The sequence below is a fragment of the Bactrocera dorsalis genome, chromosome 1 (genome assembly GCF_023373825.1).
Source record: "Bactrocera dorsalis isolate Fly_Bdor chromosome 1, ASM2337382v1, whole genome shotgun sequence".
In the NCBI taxonomy this organism is placed as follows: Eukaryota; Metazoa; Arthropoda; class Insecta; order Diptera; family Tephritidae; genus Bactrocera; species Bactrocera dorsalis.
The window spans coordinates 3,200,660-3,216,780 of record NC_064303.1 but is presented as its reverse complement, the minus strand read 5'-3'; the positions used below and the strand labels follow the sequence as shown (position 1 = coordinate 3,216,780).

General features: G+C 37.6%; 1 protein-coding gene across 1 annotated transcript in view; it reads right to left on the bottom strand.

The window, feature by feature from the left end:
* The window catches only part of LOC105232365 (developmental protein eyes absent), a 67,589-nt gene extending 53,128 nt beyond the window's left edge, over nucleotides 1-14,461 (bottom strand). Inside the window, exon 1 of the mRNA XM_049460680.1 lies at nucleotides 13,193-14,461. Coding sequence (XP_049316637.1) covers nucleotides 13,193-13,246 — 54 coding nt within the window. The 5' untranslated portion in view covers nucleotides 13,247-14,461. The remainder of the gene's footprint in view (nucleotides 1-13,192) is intronic.
* Nucleotides 14,462-16,121: the final 1,660 nt, after the last annotated feature.

The following is a 16,121-nucleotide window of genomic DNA, read 5'->3' as shown; positions in this document are numbered from 1 at the left end:
TAGTATGTGAATTTGTATTTTCCAATGGACAAGTGGCGTCAAATGCCAGTTTGCAGTAAGATGACGCTGGTTGCGAGCGAAAGTGAAGCATTTATTTTACTCATATATACTTATACATACCTATGTACTATGTATGTGTGATTATGGACATACATATTTAAATATAATTTTATAATTTTTCAGCATTATTTTGTTAAGTAATTTAAAAAAATCCATTTAAAAATTAAATTAGACCCTTTCTATAGACCCTCTAGAACGAAAGATAAAATAATAAAATTAAGGGAAAAATAATGTACTGACGGTCTGAGGTCGGCAAAAGTAAAAGGAAGAGCGTGGTTTAATTTTTTAGACTTAAAAACGAGTTATCTCGATTTCGGGCAAAACTACGAGTCCCACAGAAAAATGTCATAAGGCAATGTTGTAGGTAATGAAAAAATCTAGAACTTTTGCACTAAGTCTTTTTTTACATAACCTCAAAATTCATGTGAAAAATTCATATAGCCCACTTCTGAAGTTTTTTATTTTTATTTTGTACAAATATTTTTTCCTATCTCGAAATTTGGTGTAAACTTATATTTTAATATCTCAAATACACTGTTTTTTAAATAAAAGTATTAATTTTTTCTGTTTTGACATAATATCATAAAATGACATAATATCATAAAAAACCCAAATTTTGAATAAAAAAAAATCGGAAGTAAAAATATCAGATTTTTTTTTTAAGTTGGTGAGCTTTAGGTTTGTTGATGTCAAAAAAAATTATATTGACCCAATATCGAAAAAAAACTCATATTTTCAATCAAAAATTCTAAAGTCGAAAAATCAGTGTTTTTTAAAAAAGTCAGTGAAGTAAATTGCAATTACAAAAAATACCCCTCAAACACAATTTTATTTTTTTCGCAATTTCAAACAACATTTTCTTGACCACCGTAGCATATACTCTCTTTAAACCTTAAATATACCGTATTTTCTTATAAAACTGTCAAACTTGTCAATTAACCACTCATATTTGCGTCTATTTTTAAGTTACACCAACAACTTGATGGAATAAAAAGCTGCATATCGCATCGATAATGAAATAAAAATGCAAAAATCTCGTAATTATGAAACTGAAGTTGAAATTTGAATAAACCGTTTACATGAAAATAATAAATAAAAATGTACTTGCCGAGATCGCAGTTATGAGTTTATTGATAATTTTGATTTATGGCGATTTTTAAATAACGCAAAACGGGATTAACCAGTTTGCAAATGAAAAGGGGAAAAATGAATGTATGTATGTATGTACAGGCGACAAAATGCAAAAGGAGTCACAAAGGAAACCAAAATGCGCTCAAAATCACAAAAACGAAAATATAACACAAACAAATACTCAATAATTTACTCATTTTTAAATTGAGACGCACTCCAATTAGCGCTCACTTATCGGTAATACATTTTAGTCTCACACTCTAATTTTTATACATATTTATAAAACGACAATTACTCAATTCCTAGCAGATTTGCGAGTGCTTTTTGTGAGTGCCTTCTTTACACTCATTTCGAGCGCAGCTAAAATGCGGAGTGAATTATTGGCAAAGGTAAAATTTTTATTACTTTTCCTGTTTGTCTTGTTGTTGTTTATACTCGTATATATTTCTCATGCTCTTCTAGTAATTGTCATGGCGTCACTATTTGCTTTGTATGTGTTTGTGTAATTTACCTTTACCTAATTCCCAGCGGTGACTCTAAAAATGTCTGCATGTGTGTGTGCTTGTGTTGGTGTACACATTTTGGTGGGCTGTGTTTGTCTCCCTTCGTGTACTTGTTGTTGTTTGCTGCTTGGTTATGGGATACGCCCATTTAGCTTCTCACTCAGTATTTTGGCCATGAATGAATATCCAAATTAATTGATAGTATTTTCTAATGTACAGTTGGTATGTTTGTATGTGTTTAAATAGGTGATAATGTTTAAAGTGAAATTAAAGGAAATTATGTTGATATGTGATAAACGACAAGTGTTGATTGTGGAATTTTGATAATTTAAGGAGCAATGAATTAGACTTTAAGCTGAGCGTTGACCTTTCTAATGAGTCAAATTCGCTTTAAAATCAATATACATAGGCAAGCGAATTGGGTATACATTTTTGCTTTTTTCTAATACCAAGTAATAATTTTAAAGCAACAGCTTCAGTTTGTGACATATCGATTTCAAAGTTTTTGAGATATTGATCTGAAATTTTGAACACGCCCGTCTCCTCCCATGAATCCGCTCATTTATAGGAACTGTTGATATCGAGTCACTAAAGCTCCCCGTATATATTGATCAAAATCAAGTTCTTGTATTGAAAACTTTTTTAAATTCACGAAATTTGGCACAGATGATTGCTCCTTGGAATAGTAGGCCCAATATATGAATGTCACACTTACTGACCGTTCCTAATCTATTCTTAATATCTGACAATGTAGGTATGATATATCTTAAGCAAGGTATCATCTTAAAATGAACGATAGAAAAATTTATTTTTTATCTAAAAGACTTTTATTAGTAAGTATCTACTAAGCACATTTTTCCCCGTGAGTTTCCTTTTGGAAGCATCTAGAAGGTCTCTCTGAAGCATCCAACAGTAATCTGCCATCATTGCGTTGATCCATCTCTCTTAGTATTTTTTGCCATCTCCTTAATATTTTGGTGAATATACCTTGCTCTTCGTCATCTAAGTTTTCTTAGTCATCAAAATGTTCTGGAAAGCAGTCGTGGTAGGAATGAAGGAATTGTATGTTACGTTAATACTTCTTCGGCAACCTTTCTACATCCCTTTAACGTTTTGTTTGTATTTAGAGACTTCGTTATTGTTCGGTTCTTAGAGGATCCGTCATAACTGTGATAAACTGTGCCAAAAACGTCAACTATCTAGTCTAACCTTCCATCAAATTTGTCGCCCAGAGACCTGGAACCCTTGATACTAGGTATTTGACGTAATTTCTGTCCCTTGGAAGTGACTTTACTTCAACAATCCCAGCTTTAAGGGAAGCAGTGGTGAGTGGTTGATGGATTTTATCAAGAGACACCAATGGTTTCATCGTTTTTTTCGCGAAATTTAAGTTACCTTGGGAACCAACACTTTCTGGTTCAGTGATTTTCTCGCTTTCTACTATTCTATTATACAGACCTACAAGCAAGGAAATTTGGTAAATCAAACCAATATTTTTAAACCAAAACACACTCCGCAGTTTGCAAAAGACAAATTCCAAGTTCTGGGAGATTTTCTTGCGGTATATCCGACAGGAATGTATGTACCCGTCATTTTGAAGAATAACTGCTAAGGCTTCTTTTGGAGAATCTATGGAAATCCACCACTGTGCTGGATTATAAGAGACCTTAAATGAATCCGAAAGTTGTCTTTGAGCACCTGGAGAGTCAAAGTGAAAACGATGCTCCTTGTTATTAATGGCATAGTCCATCATGAATTTGTTCCTCCTGGACAAACCGTCAACGCGAAGTTTTACGTGGAAGTCCTCAAGATTCTCTAGCGATGGGTCAATCGGTTCCATTAAGACATCGCAGCTGATTGGAAGTCAGCAAGGAGGAAGACACTGCCAAGCAAAGTAAATGCCTACTTTTGAGCCAAGATCCTAGTAACTCAGTAGTGTTCTTGAAAAGATTCAAGCTTCTCACCAAATCATTAACTGGAAAACAATTTCGGATTGCTGTCATCTTCAGAATAAAAATTCCACTTTTCTTCGAGTTCAGCTGTAGCACTAACTTCGTCATAACGTAGCAAGCGGTATTTCATTCTCATGAGTAATGGATCGAATAACTTATTGCAGAATCGGAAATGACCTCTCCGAGTCGTTCAACACCAAGCGAGGTTTCAGACAAGGCGACTCCCTATAGACTTCTTCAATCTATTGCTGGGACAACTAATTCGAGCTGCAGAGCTGAACCGAGAAAACACGATCTTCTATAAGAGCTGATATTGATATCATTGGTTTCAACATCCGCGCCGTTAGTTCTGCTTTTTTCAGACTGGATAAGCAGATAAATGGATCTGGTAACGAACGAGGGCAAGACGAACTAGCTGGAACCAGCATTAACAAACCAACAACAACGTCAGCCTCGAAATCCAACGCTCCAAACACTCCAGCTCTGAGAGTATTTGGCGCAGTACCCGCCGGGGAAAGCAGAGGTAGAGGTACACCTTCTCCTCCATTAATTAATTAATCTCCCAAACGAAAGTAGTCGCAAATCAACGAGCGCTTAATGAATATATTAAAATTATTTTTTTTTTTACTAAAAACTCATTTAGCACTAAATTACATACTAAAGAAACTAATTAGCAAACAAAGGCATTCCATGAAGTCAGCGGGTAAATAATTCCGCCGCAAACAATTAACGTGCTTTAGCGACGATAATGAGCTACTAAAGTCAAGGCACACCCCACAAAACCAAAAAAAAGTAGAACAAGCAGCAGACGTAGCCAAACCTATTATTCAAATAAGATAGACAACTAAGCTGAAAAAATGTTAAATGGGTGGCAACGATGGCAGTAAAGTGATATCAAGCGCAGCGACGACGTAGAAAATGGCGGCGGCCGAGCAAAAAATAATAGCAGCGTGTTGATATGGATATTGGCGCAGCGTTAGTAAATTTTAATGTTCATTATAAAAGCATAGAACACACAACTATTGTGTATGCGTGTGTGTGTGTTTGTAAAAGAACCTGGAACGACTAAATGCCACCGCAAGCGCTGAAAGAGCTCATGCCGAGAAAGGTGTGCGCCTTTGAATAGGCAACCAAATGGCCAACTGAGCAAATAAGCACACGCTTTGTTGTACCTTTGAGTCGAAAGTACGCGGCGCGTTGCCAAATTCAGTGGCAACCGCCACAACAACCTCAAAACGGTGTAAATCCTGCTGACGACGAGGGCGTGCGGCAATCAAAAATCATTTACAAAACCCGCAGCGGGGAGGTAAGTGAGCAAATAATTACGCAACAATGCCGAGCAAAATGGCGAAAAGTACACCTAATAAGCAAAGCATAAAATTAAACGAAGCCAAAAATGCGATCCTTTGGCGGGCCGAAAAGCACGCGAGTAGTGTGTGAGCGCGCAGCACAAATTTTGCACAAACACACAAACATATATGCAAGGATATGTGCTTGTAATGACAGCTTCTGCGTTCTTATTGTCGGATTTTTGCACTGAAGTTGCCGCGCGTTGTCGGTTGTTGCTCATTTTTGCTGGTTTTCAAATGCCTCATGCAGGCTCTACACCGCTGTGGCTGCTGTGACCCGCAGCGGCAGTGATTACGAAGCACACATACACAAAAGCACATATCTGAAATGCAGACTACTACGTATGTATGTATGTGTGCATGTGTGTGTGTGTTGATTTAAGGACATCAGCAAACGCATTAACTGCCACTTGAACAGCAAACAAATCCAAGTGCCAAATGTATGTGGAACATAGTCGCTACTGGCGTATAGCCCTGCCTCACGCATTCTCCGCGTTCGGCGCTCACGACTACCCCGCCAGTGGTGTTTACTAACACTCTCACAACTGGCTAGCAATTATTTACTGTGCTGCTGCGGTATGAATTTTTCCATTTTCCATTGCGAAAATCTCGAATCTGTCGAATTGCGTTGCGCTCCCTGCTTTTGGTCCTTTTTCATGTCCTGCCATTGCCGGAGCGACTAACCACTGTTGTTCTTGTTGCTGTGATGGTTGTGCGTCTATTTTGTACGTTTTGTTTGCCAACAGCTATTGTTGTTACTTTCACTCCAATTGTTGTTGTTGTTGTTACTGTACTTGTTGTTGTGCACGCCTTAACGACGCATCATTACACAGCGTAAAAAGCTGCAATCTCAAATTTCAATGAAATTATCATCACTCACACACGAACACACACACAACTAAAATAAATTCCGAAAATTACACACAACATCTCTTAGCAATGGCGAACGCGAAATGAGCAAGGATTCAGCATTTCTGAAACAGGCAAGGTTTAAACGCCGTACGGACAGTTATATGAAGAAATTTTCAATTAAAATAGTTTATTGTTGTTGCTGCATTAGGAGGACTGAGCGTACTATTCGCAACAGCATCACTCACCTTGAGACCGAGCATTCATTACTGGTTAATATTCGACTGAATAGACCACGTCGAGCACGCAGTGAAGAGAATATAGCAGCCGTAGCTAAGAGTGTACACGAAGACCGTGGAGAGTCGAACCGGCGCCGTTTGTAAAAACTCGGACTGTCGTATGGAACGAGTTGGCGCATTTTAGGTCGAGTTCTTAAATTGAAAGCATGCAAAATATAGCTTGTGCTAGAACTGACGCCGCTCGATCATCTCAAGTGAAATCGCTTCGCTCTATGGATTCTTGAAAAGTTTCAAGAAGATCCGCTGTTTTCAAGCCAAAATTGTGTTCAGCGAATAGACCCATTTCTGGCTCAAGGGGTATCTAAACACCCATCGGTCCATATTTTTTCAAAAATTATGACGGTACATCTGGTGTCAACAGGATAGCGTGACTTACCATAAACTTACAATCAATGGATTTATTGAGAGAACACTTCAGTAAACAGATAATTTCACGTTTTGAGTTCGTCGATTGGCCAAGATCGTGTGATATCATACCGTTAGACATTTTCCTGTGGTGATGTTTAAAGTCTATGCGGACAATCCCGCTTCGCTTTAGACCTTGAAACATAACATCCCGCATGTCATTCGCCAATGAGCATACGAAATGCTCGAACGAGTCATTGAGAATTGGACTCAATGCATGGACCATCTGAGACGTATTCTCGGGCAATATTTGAAAGAGATAATCTTCAAGAAATAACTGATAAAGAATGTTCTTTCGAATGATAGTAAACATTCCCCATTAAATTTGAAGTTTAAGTGTTTTTCTTTAACGAATTCAGCCATAAACTCTTAGGAAGCAGAAAACTATGTCAAGGAAAATGAATATATAGACCAAATCAATATCAAGACTTATTCGGATTTCTCCACGAAAGCCTACCGTCGGTCAAGTGAGCCTCTTCTAACTAGGCACTTGAAGGAAATTAGGCTCAACACAACGGAACAAACGGCGTCTTTAGTGACCCACGATCAATGGCCGTGAAAGTATCTCTTTTACAAATGAAAAAATTTTAACTGTTGAAGTTTTCAATAAACAGAACAACAAAATCTGTTCATAATCTTCCACAGCTCCAAAGGTTCAACGTGATCATCATTAGGCCTTGTGACAGTTTCATGGGGAGTCTTCAATAAAATATTGCACTTCCGTGAAAATTTGGTTAAAACTGGGGAAAAAGTATTCCAGTAGGCTGTTTTGGAAGGCCTGGTTAAGTGGTCAAGAAATAAACTATTCTCTGAAAATCATAGGATCTTCCAGCAAGATTCTGCTTCAGCACACACGGCAAAAACCATGCAGAAGTGATTTAAGGCAATATTTCTTATTTCTTAGTTGGAGATGATTGGCCATGTGTAAGTCCAAATTTGAATTCATTAGATACAGTTTGTGATCATAGTAGAAGAACAAAGCCTAACGAATACCCCACAGAAACTTGGATAGCCGCAAAAAGTTTGGTACGAGCAGCCTCGGCTTTACCAATAGAAACTGTGTGTGCTGCTTCTGATCTATGGCCGAATCGTTTGGGGGCTTGTGCGAAAGACAAAGGTAACGATTTGGAATCAAATTTTGTAGATCGCCCATTTAATATTTGCAATACTAAATAGAATTAATATTATTAAACAATTTATTATAGTTTCATTTTTATAATGGCCTGACCTTATATGATAAGTATAGGAGATATTGTTTTAAAACTGGAGGATCTGTATATAATTAGTGAAGATCTAGCAATATCGAAGAAACATACTACTTAGGTATACATTTATTGTTACAAATACTTGGAAGATTCTTCTTAAAGGCATACAATTAATGTACCTAAGTATATGGTAACTGTGGTATTTTTCTTGAAATGCTCGCTAATAATGGGTACACAAATATATTAAATCTTGTGACAGGTTTCTAAAACCCCTAAAACAGGCGCATAGGGCAAAACTGGGCTCAAGAAAATTCAAAATTTGCAGACAAATTTCGGAAACCTGAACCCAAGACCACACTTTGCAAAAAAGTCCAAACAATAAAACGCGATTCTTCTATACCAAATATACGAACACGCCGATATCTATTTAGTTAGACATTGTTAGGTGCAGTCAAAAGAGCCATCAGCGTCACCAAAGCGTGCACATAAACCAACAACATATTCAACAATACCACCAACACCAACAAGCGCAACATCAACATGACGAACCATGAGCACCATCAAAAAAAATTGCCATCAAAGAGATGGAGACAGAGAACAAAACAGAAGCATTAACGACAACGACAGCAGCAGTAACGCCATCGTTGTCAACCGTTTTCATTGTTCAAACCGAAATGGTTTGTTGATATATTTTTCTTGAAATTATTTTGCGCTCTTGAAGAAGCTCAGATTTCCAAGCAGCGCGTTGAACAAGCGCACCGCCAAGCCAGGCGAAAGGCAGGAGCCAACGAGCGGAGCGGAGCGGCAGCCGAGCGAGGAAAGCAACGCACCGAACTGACAAAGAATTTTCGCTTTGAACAAATGCACACAAAACGGCGCATCAAACGGTGAACAAATAGCAACAACAAAAGGGTGATGGTGGCGACAGTGGTTGGGGCTGGAGTGCTGATGGAGCTGGGGCTTTAGCATAAGGGTGTAGTTTAGTTGATGTTTGAGGTGGGGTATATATAGAGTAGCGAATGTGTGTGTGACAAGCGTTGCACAAATGGAAATTTCACTTGAGTAAAATGACTTTTAATGGCTAACGAAACAAAAACAATGGCATTAGAAATACAAATAAACAAAATAAATAAAACATTGAAAGCAACACCTGTATTTGTACAGTTGCATGCGCATTGGTGGATGGATGGGTGGATGATTGAAGATAAGGTGGGGTGAACGTAGGTTTGAGGAATGTAAAGAGTTGATTGTCACAAGGAATACATAGAAATGTTTAAGCGCTTAAATTTTGTAGTAAATAGGAAGCACTAGCGACTCTTGGCAATGACAATGGGGGATACAAGGGTTTTTAGGTTTAGCATTAGGCACGCTACTTGATTGGGGTTCCTCTCTTGACACATTCTCGATTTTTTATAAAATTCTGTGAAGAAGTGCCGAAGAATGGTAGAGTATGAGGGAACGTTAATAATGTAAGGAAGTCAAGTGTCAAGTTTTTGTTTTTTTTTAACCAGGCGCCGGTGTGGACCGATAGTAACATACTCTAAATAACAAATTCCCAAATCAGGCAGAAGTGATGTATTTTTTTCATAAAAAAGTATGCGTTTACCTGATCAAAATTGACCCGGACTGACAAATCAATTATATTACCTTCAAAATGGTATACCAACGCTTAATTTAATTTTCCGTATTTTCAGCGAATTTTAGTTTTTTCGGATTGGGCTCATTTTTAAAGCTAGATTGTTTGAGAGTTTCAACGTAATATTCATAAAACCACATCAATCAACAGTTATGATGCGTTTGAGAAATGCAGAAACCTCAGATAGATTGTCAAGCATCTATTTTGTGATCTTTACTCGACATCGTTTTGCAAAAGATTTAGTTTTTTTTGGTATGACTCACGATACGCAGAACATTGACCAAAATGTGTCCAGTCGAAGCATCAGCCTAACGATAAGAGGTGTTGAGGTCGCCAGAAAAACTTTATCGTCACAAACAAACATCTGATGAAACTCGCTCTAAGAAACCAGTGCGGGTCAAATTTGATCAGATGATATAATTCCATTTAAAGTTCGCCTTGGGAATAGGGTAAGAATTGATGAAATCGATTTTGAGAAAAATTATCCAATAATTTCAGAACTCTTCCAGCTTAGTAAATGTGAAGAACACATAAGATGGTAAGATAAACTTTCGAAAATATAGCGAATTAAACTAATGGCTACGCCCATCTTAAACAAGGCCTGTCTATTCGAAAATATGTACAAAAAATCTAATGAAGAAAAGCACATTCAGCTTGATAACACAAAAATTCAAAAGCGGGCCAAAATCTGGAAGACTTGATATCACAAAAATTTAGAAGCGCAGCAAAATCGGGAAGACTGCATTGATTGTAGCGCCATTCAATACAAATTATTTTAATACAATAATCGTCTGTATATGCCCAGTCAATCAAGAATAAATTCAAAGTAATCGAATATTTTACATCTTCCACCTTAAGTGAGCGAAATATTTGCACATTTTGGACATACAGACGCTCAATAGCATTTACTCGTTAAAAAAAACAGGAATCAGTAGCGCACTATTAAGACTTCTTCATCAGATAAAAAATGACTGTCAATCAAAAATCAGAATGAAATCAAAAATAATCCAAAGTCTTTGCCTCGAACCATAATAAGAATAACAGCGAACCAAAACAACAAAAAACAGCAACAACAGATCAACACAAAGTATAGCACAACGCTCCTTCAAGGATAGCATTAGCAAAGAAAACAAACACAAAACAAAACGAAGAAAAGGAATTGTGGAAAATAAAGAAACCTGCCACGATCACTCGCTTTGTGGTTTTATATACAAATTTCTGGTCAAATGATTTCCAAGCATTCAGCACAAATACTACGAATTACCGTAAACGACACAAAAGGATCAACAACGCACTGAAAAAGGACAAAAAGACCACAAGCAAGAACACATTTGGCATATAAAAAACACAAAAAATTATAACATTCAAACGAGGTATTAAGTATTTACTACGAAAACTCATTTGGCTTCTGTTGAAATCGAAATCCTGACACAATCACACACACAAGCAGGATCTACAGAATCTTAGGGATTATAGGATCAGCTGCCCTTTCTCCTGCCTGCCACGCTGGCAAATGCAAACAAACAAACAAACAGCCTTCGACTACTTAAAACTGACTAACTGCTTACCCCAAAAGAACAATCTCTGCTTAGAGTTTGGCACACAGTGCAACAGTTTGCTGAAATAATTAAGTCAAACGTGATTCTTTATGGTCTAGTAACCTTTCCAAAAAAGCATGAATATTCCAACACTTTGGCAGTGCGGATTGGAGTACTTTTTCGATTAATGCATCGATAAGGCACAGTAGCAAAAAGAAGGTCAAAATTTAATTGAGCCACGAATTTTTTGCTGAAGTTCTTATTACAAAATGAAGAGTTTTGTCCAAAAAGTAGGTGGTCTAATATTTGGAAATATGTTGCGTAATTATAAAAAATTGAAGTCAAAACATTTTTAGTCATCAGTTGCTGATTTTATACCTTGAACAATTAGCTGAGTCAATCAAAAATTTTTTGGAGAACACACGTAGTAATCGTTAAAGAATTTCATATGGTTTGAGATTTGTATGCTGAAGGATAATGGTTCAAAATAAAATATTGGATTCCTCTTTTCAGACTCTTTAATTAGGGAATATGGCTGCTGCCACAACAACAAATTTGATGTTTAAGAGAGCCTTGAATTAAAGTTATGAAATGGATTCATATAGAATAAGTAGACTTTTAAGATGTTAATCAAATTTTCATTTCAAAAAGTTTCTTAAACCCGTCATTCCGTTAATAGAAGATGGTTCTAATAAAGTTGGCGCTCTTTGTACCAGTATCCAAATTAATATGTAAATATGTGGGGATATGTAAAGTCTAAGGTCTATCCGGACTTCCCTCTTCGATTCAAGTCTTGAAGCAAAACATCACGCGTGTCTTTCGCCAGTTTTCAGACGAAATGCCCGAACGAGTCATAGAAAATTGGACTCAATAGATGGACCCTCTGATACGCCAACATTCGAAGGATATAATCTTCAAATATTATATATACCAAAGAATGTTCTTTCGAAAGATACCCCATTGTGTTTGAAGTCTCTGTATTTTTTCTTTAAAAAATTACGAAACCTCGAAATGAATCATCAATGGATGGATCTTCAGTTTATGCTACATTTAGTACATGATTACGATTTGTATAATCCTTTCTGTTATGTTTGGTAAATATTTTGTTGATTGTAGGGCGATCTTTTCGATTTTCTCCTTTTCTGACAATAGAGACTAGGTTAAGTTCGATGGCGATTTTCAAGATGGAGATCGCACTTGGACTATTACATATATGTTATTCTTATAAGTCCGTAAAGCGAGGCCAATACAAATTTAATTAGCACTATAATTCAGTTTGAAACATCTGAAAGTGTGAGCTCCCAAGTGTTTAAGCCTTGGTTCCGCAAATGCGGAAAAATTAAAAATTTTGAGATGTTTCCACATCGCCTTCGACTATATAAGTAGGCTGGCATTCGGTAAAATATGACAATGACCTATTAGAACCCACACATCTAGGGAACGGTTTATCTTAGTGAGAGTAAACAGCTTACTGGTTCTGGGTCTAAATTAAATCTAAAGAGAAAAACTTAAAGTTTGCTTTGGTACGCATTTTTTTTCGTATTTCTTTTATGTTCGTTTGGCCAAATTAGTGTCATCAAAACAAACTTTATAAGCTAAAAATTGAAACAATTCCCACGACAGCAGTTCTACGGTACCGAAATTGACCCGGATTTTAGCGAGCGACTGTTTTTTCGGAGATCTAACCTCGTTAGGATCTGTAAGTTTTAGATTAGTTTTGTCATCACTACAGAAACGCCTTACAACATGGTAGCTCCGTATCCTCTTGACTAGTGCTGGCAATGAGTTCAACCCGGGTCCGGAGAAATTTTTCTGCTGCGTCTGCGCTAAACTAACCCCACTGACACCCCTCTCCCTTTGGTCCGACCCCGTCGAATAAGCACGTTTCCTAGGCCTATCGTTGGATACCTCGATTACAACTTATCTGAACCTTACCATCGTAACGTAAAGTAGATAACCATTAAAACACAACAAAATGACCATGAACTAAAGAAAAATTTTTGTCCGGTGTTATAAAATGAATTCGGTTGTTCATAGAAGTTAGTTGTCCGAATTTTGCACATAAACATATGGTACATAACCTAATTATTATCAAAACATAAAACAGATGATCAATATCTTACAGAATTATGTACGTAGGTACTCAAGTATAACTCGATCGGTACAGACCATTGCATTGCAGAACGGATTAATCGATATAGGCATATATGTATGTATGTATCCATGTTAAAATTCAAAATTCCGTTGAATAGCATCTAAACTCACCTTGTAGTAATCCAGTGTTGAAAAATTTTGATAACACGGCACATTATACAACATATTTCAATGTTGCACAAACTACGGCTGCCAACACACTGCGCCTGTCAGATATATTGTTACGAACCGATAAATTATAGCGCTACTTGTAGCAAATCAAAGAAATCCGCAATACGAAAAACAAACATAAAAGCAAATTCTCCACATTTTTTACACAAAAAAAAACACGACGCGCATCAAAGCTGCCGACGGCAATACGATGACACAAGTAAATCACTTCGACACTTGACATTCACTCATTGACACTTGTAATAAATAAATGTCGCGATTTCGCGATTGCAATGCGCGCAGAGGAACACGCACACATGCGCATATGTATGCAGATGACGCGAAGAAAAGAAGAAGGCGCAGCAGTCACCAAGGCGCGCGTCCAGAAGCGACGACGACCGTGTCAATCCAGATGGTCAATAAAAATGCAGATGGGAAAGCGCGTGACGTTCTGCAGCCGCTGACGGCAATATCAGCAGGCGCTGCTGTCAGTGCGGACAGCTGCAACAATTGGGTGAGACTTGCAGATGATTGCTGTTGATTGTGTTGGTTGTTGTCGTGGTGGCTGATTGTTGCTAATATACGCGCAAGTTAATGATCGTCACGACGCGCTAATGAGCAATTAATTTGCAGTAAATTTACAAAGTTTAAACATTTTATATTTTTCGCTTTTTTTTCTGCGACGCAGTTGTTCTAGAATATTGTTGTTTTACTGTTATTTTAATTGCTGATACTCAACATTAATTAACAAGCTGCGAACGTCGCTAATTGGCACAGGCAGACAAGCGTATTAATTAGTGAGCGGCCAGTTGAAGTTGCATTTTATGTGTCAATAGGGAAATGTCAATTTGTTTGCGGCCGAATTTTAGTTTGCTGTTGCTGTCATTTTGTCATTTATCGCTTGTAGCCTTTCACATTAAACGCAGTAAAAATAAAATGTTTGACATTTCACCGACGGCGTGGCATACGCGGTGTGTTTATATGAAAAAATAAACGCTTATATTAAATACATATATACACACACACATATGTATCATATTATTTCTTGAACTACTCTCGCGTAGCAAACGTTTATTGTTTAATTAGCATGCCATAATTTTATAGTAACCCAAATACACGCGTATTTACAAACATTTGCAAATTCCAATTGTCATTTTATGCGTTTTCAAACAAAGTTGCACTCGTACTGATTGGCCTGCTGCCGCGACTGCTCCGCGCAAGCTATGGTGGGCTGACAGCTGCTGGCGTTCGTGCTTACAGTTACAAATGCACACCCAACAAGGCGACTAAAATTCGTTGTTTTTTTTGTTCACCTTTTAGTGGTGGTAGTGACACAACAAAATTGTTGTTGCTTTTTTATATAACGCATTTTTTTTGTTTTCGGTGTTGACGCACACCAATACACACCGCCCTTTTGAGCGCTTTTTGACGCTTTCGTCACTGGCCGGCCCAACCAACCAGTCAGCCGACCTGCCATGCCAGCCAAAACGCTCACTCAATGCGCCTGTGGTGTCTTGTGCATGTGTGTGCTTGTGTATAGGTATTAGTTTACTCATATACCACCCGAACGAGGCGTAGCCAAGCGACTGGGTTGCCGTCGGCGTTGACATCGGTAAGTTTCAAAACGATTTTAATTGCTTTACTACACTTCGATTTTAGTTGTATGTGGTTAGCTGTTCCTAAGTACAATATTTTGAAATATGCGGTCATCGGTAATGATTATCGAGTATTAGAGCGATAATTTTTGGATAATACGGTTATTCGATTTACCACATAGTTAGTATAAGAGGATGATTTGACTCGATTATTGAGGTTAAAATGAGGAGAAAGAGAGATAAAAAGAACAATATGGAAGACCAGGTTAAAAGGTCAGATTTGCTAAGGTCAAAATATCGATCCAAAACGGGTCTGACTTGAACAGGTGAGAAAGCCGGTCTATTATGATACCTAAATACTCCAAAAAGGAACTCGATCGAAAAGACTCTCAAAAATTGATAAAACCAAGTCAGTTCCCGCTATTTTTCCAGGTTCCGTGAGGATATGATTTCCGAGCTGTTTCAACCACAGTTTTGCAAAAGTTGGACAATAGACTCAACTTCCTCCAAAACAAAAAATCCAAAACCGAATAGAAATGGAAATCTTTTCCATTGACACTGTTCTTGGCAAACAGTATTGAACCGACACAATATCGAATTAGGAAAGGTTCATATAAAATCTTATAACCGCTGGCAACTGATTTCAGATTTATAGATACTTTTATTCCCATTCTCCCAAAAACACCAAAATGCACTCTTCCGAGTAGAGGAAAACCTTGGACATAACCCTTATAATCCCACGATTTATATTGTTTAGCTTCTTCACATCTTAACTATATACGAAGTTCCTGATATGGCACGACAAAGTGCTCATTATATTAAGAATTAATATTTGGAACTATAACCACCGAGTGAGAGAAACGGTCTTACACGCTGGAATGCCTTGCCGCTTCTGGAGTTCAGATTTTATTCAAAATATGTAACTTTCTCTGATTTCTTCTTTTTCATTGGCGTAGATACCGCTTAGCCAGGTTCTTCTCCACTTGCTTTCTAACGAAGTTGAAATATTGCTTAGTGTCACCCAGCGGGTACTGTGTCGAATACTCTCATATCCTGGGGTTTTAGACCAAATCAGATCTAGCTCTAGCTTCAGTCGCATCTTAAGTTAGATATACTGACTGGGTTCCAGGGCACAAAGGTATGCCGGGAAACGAAACACCGGACGAGATTGCCAAAAGTGTCATCCGACTGGCTACCGAACAAAAACGGGAAATACGGAAGTTACTAAAAACGATAGACAAGAAATTTCCGAATGCATTGAGAGACTGATCAGGGCGAAATGGAATACCTAAAGG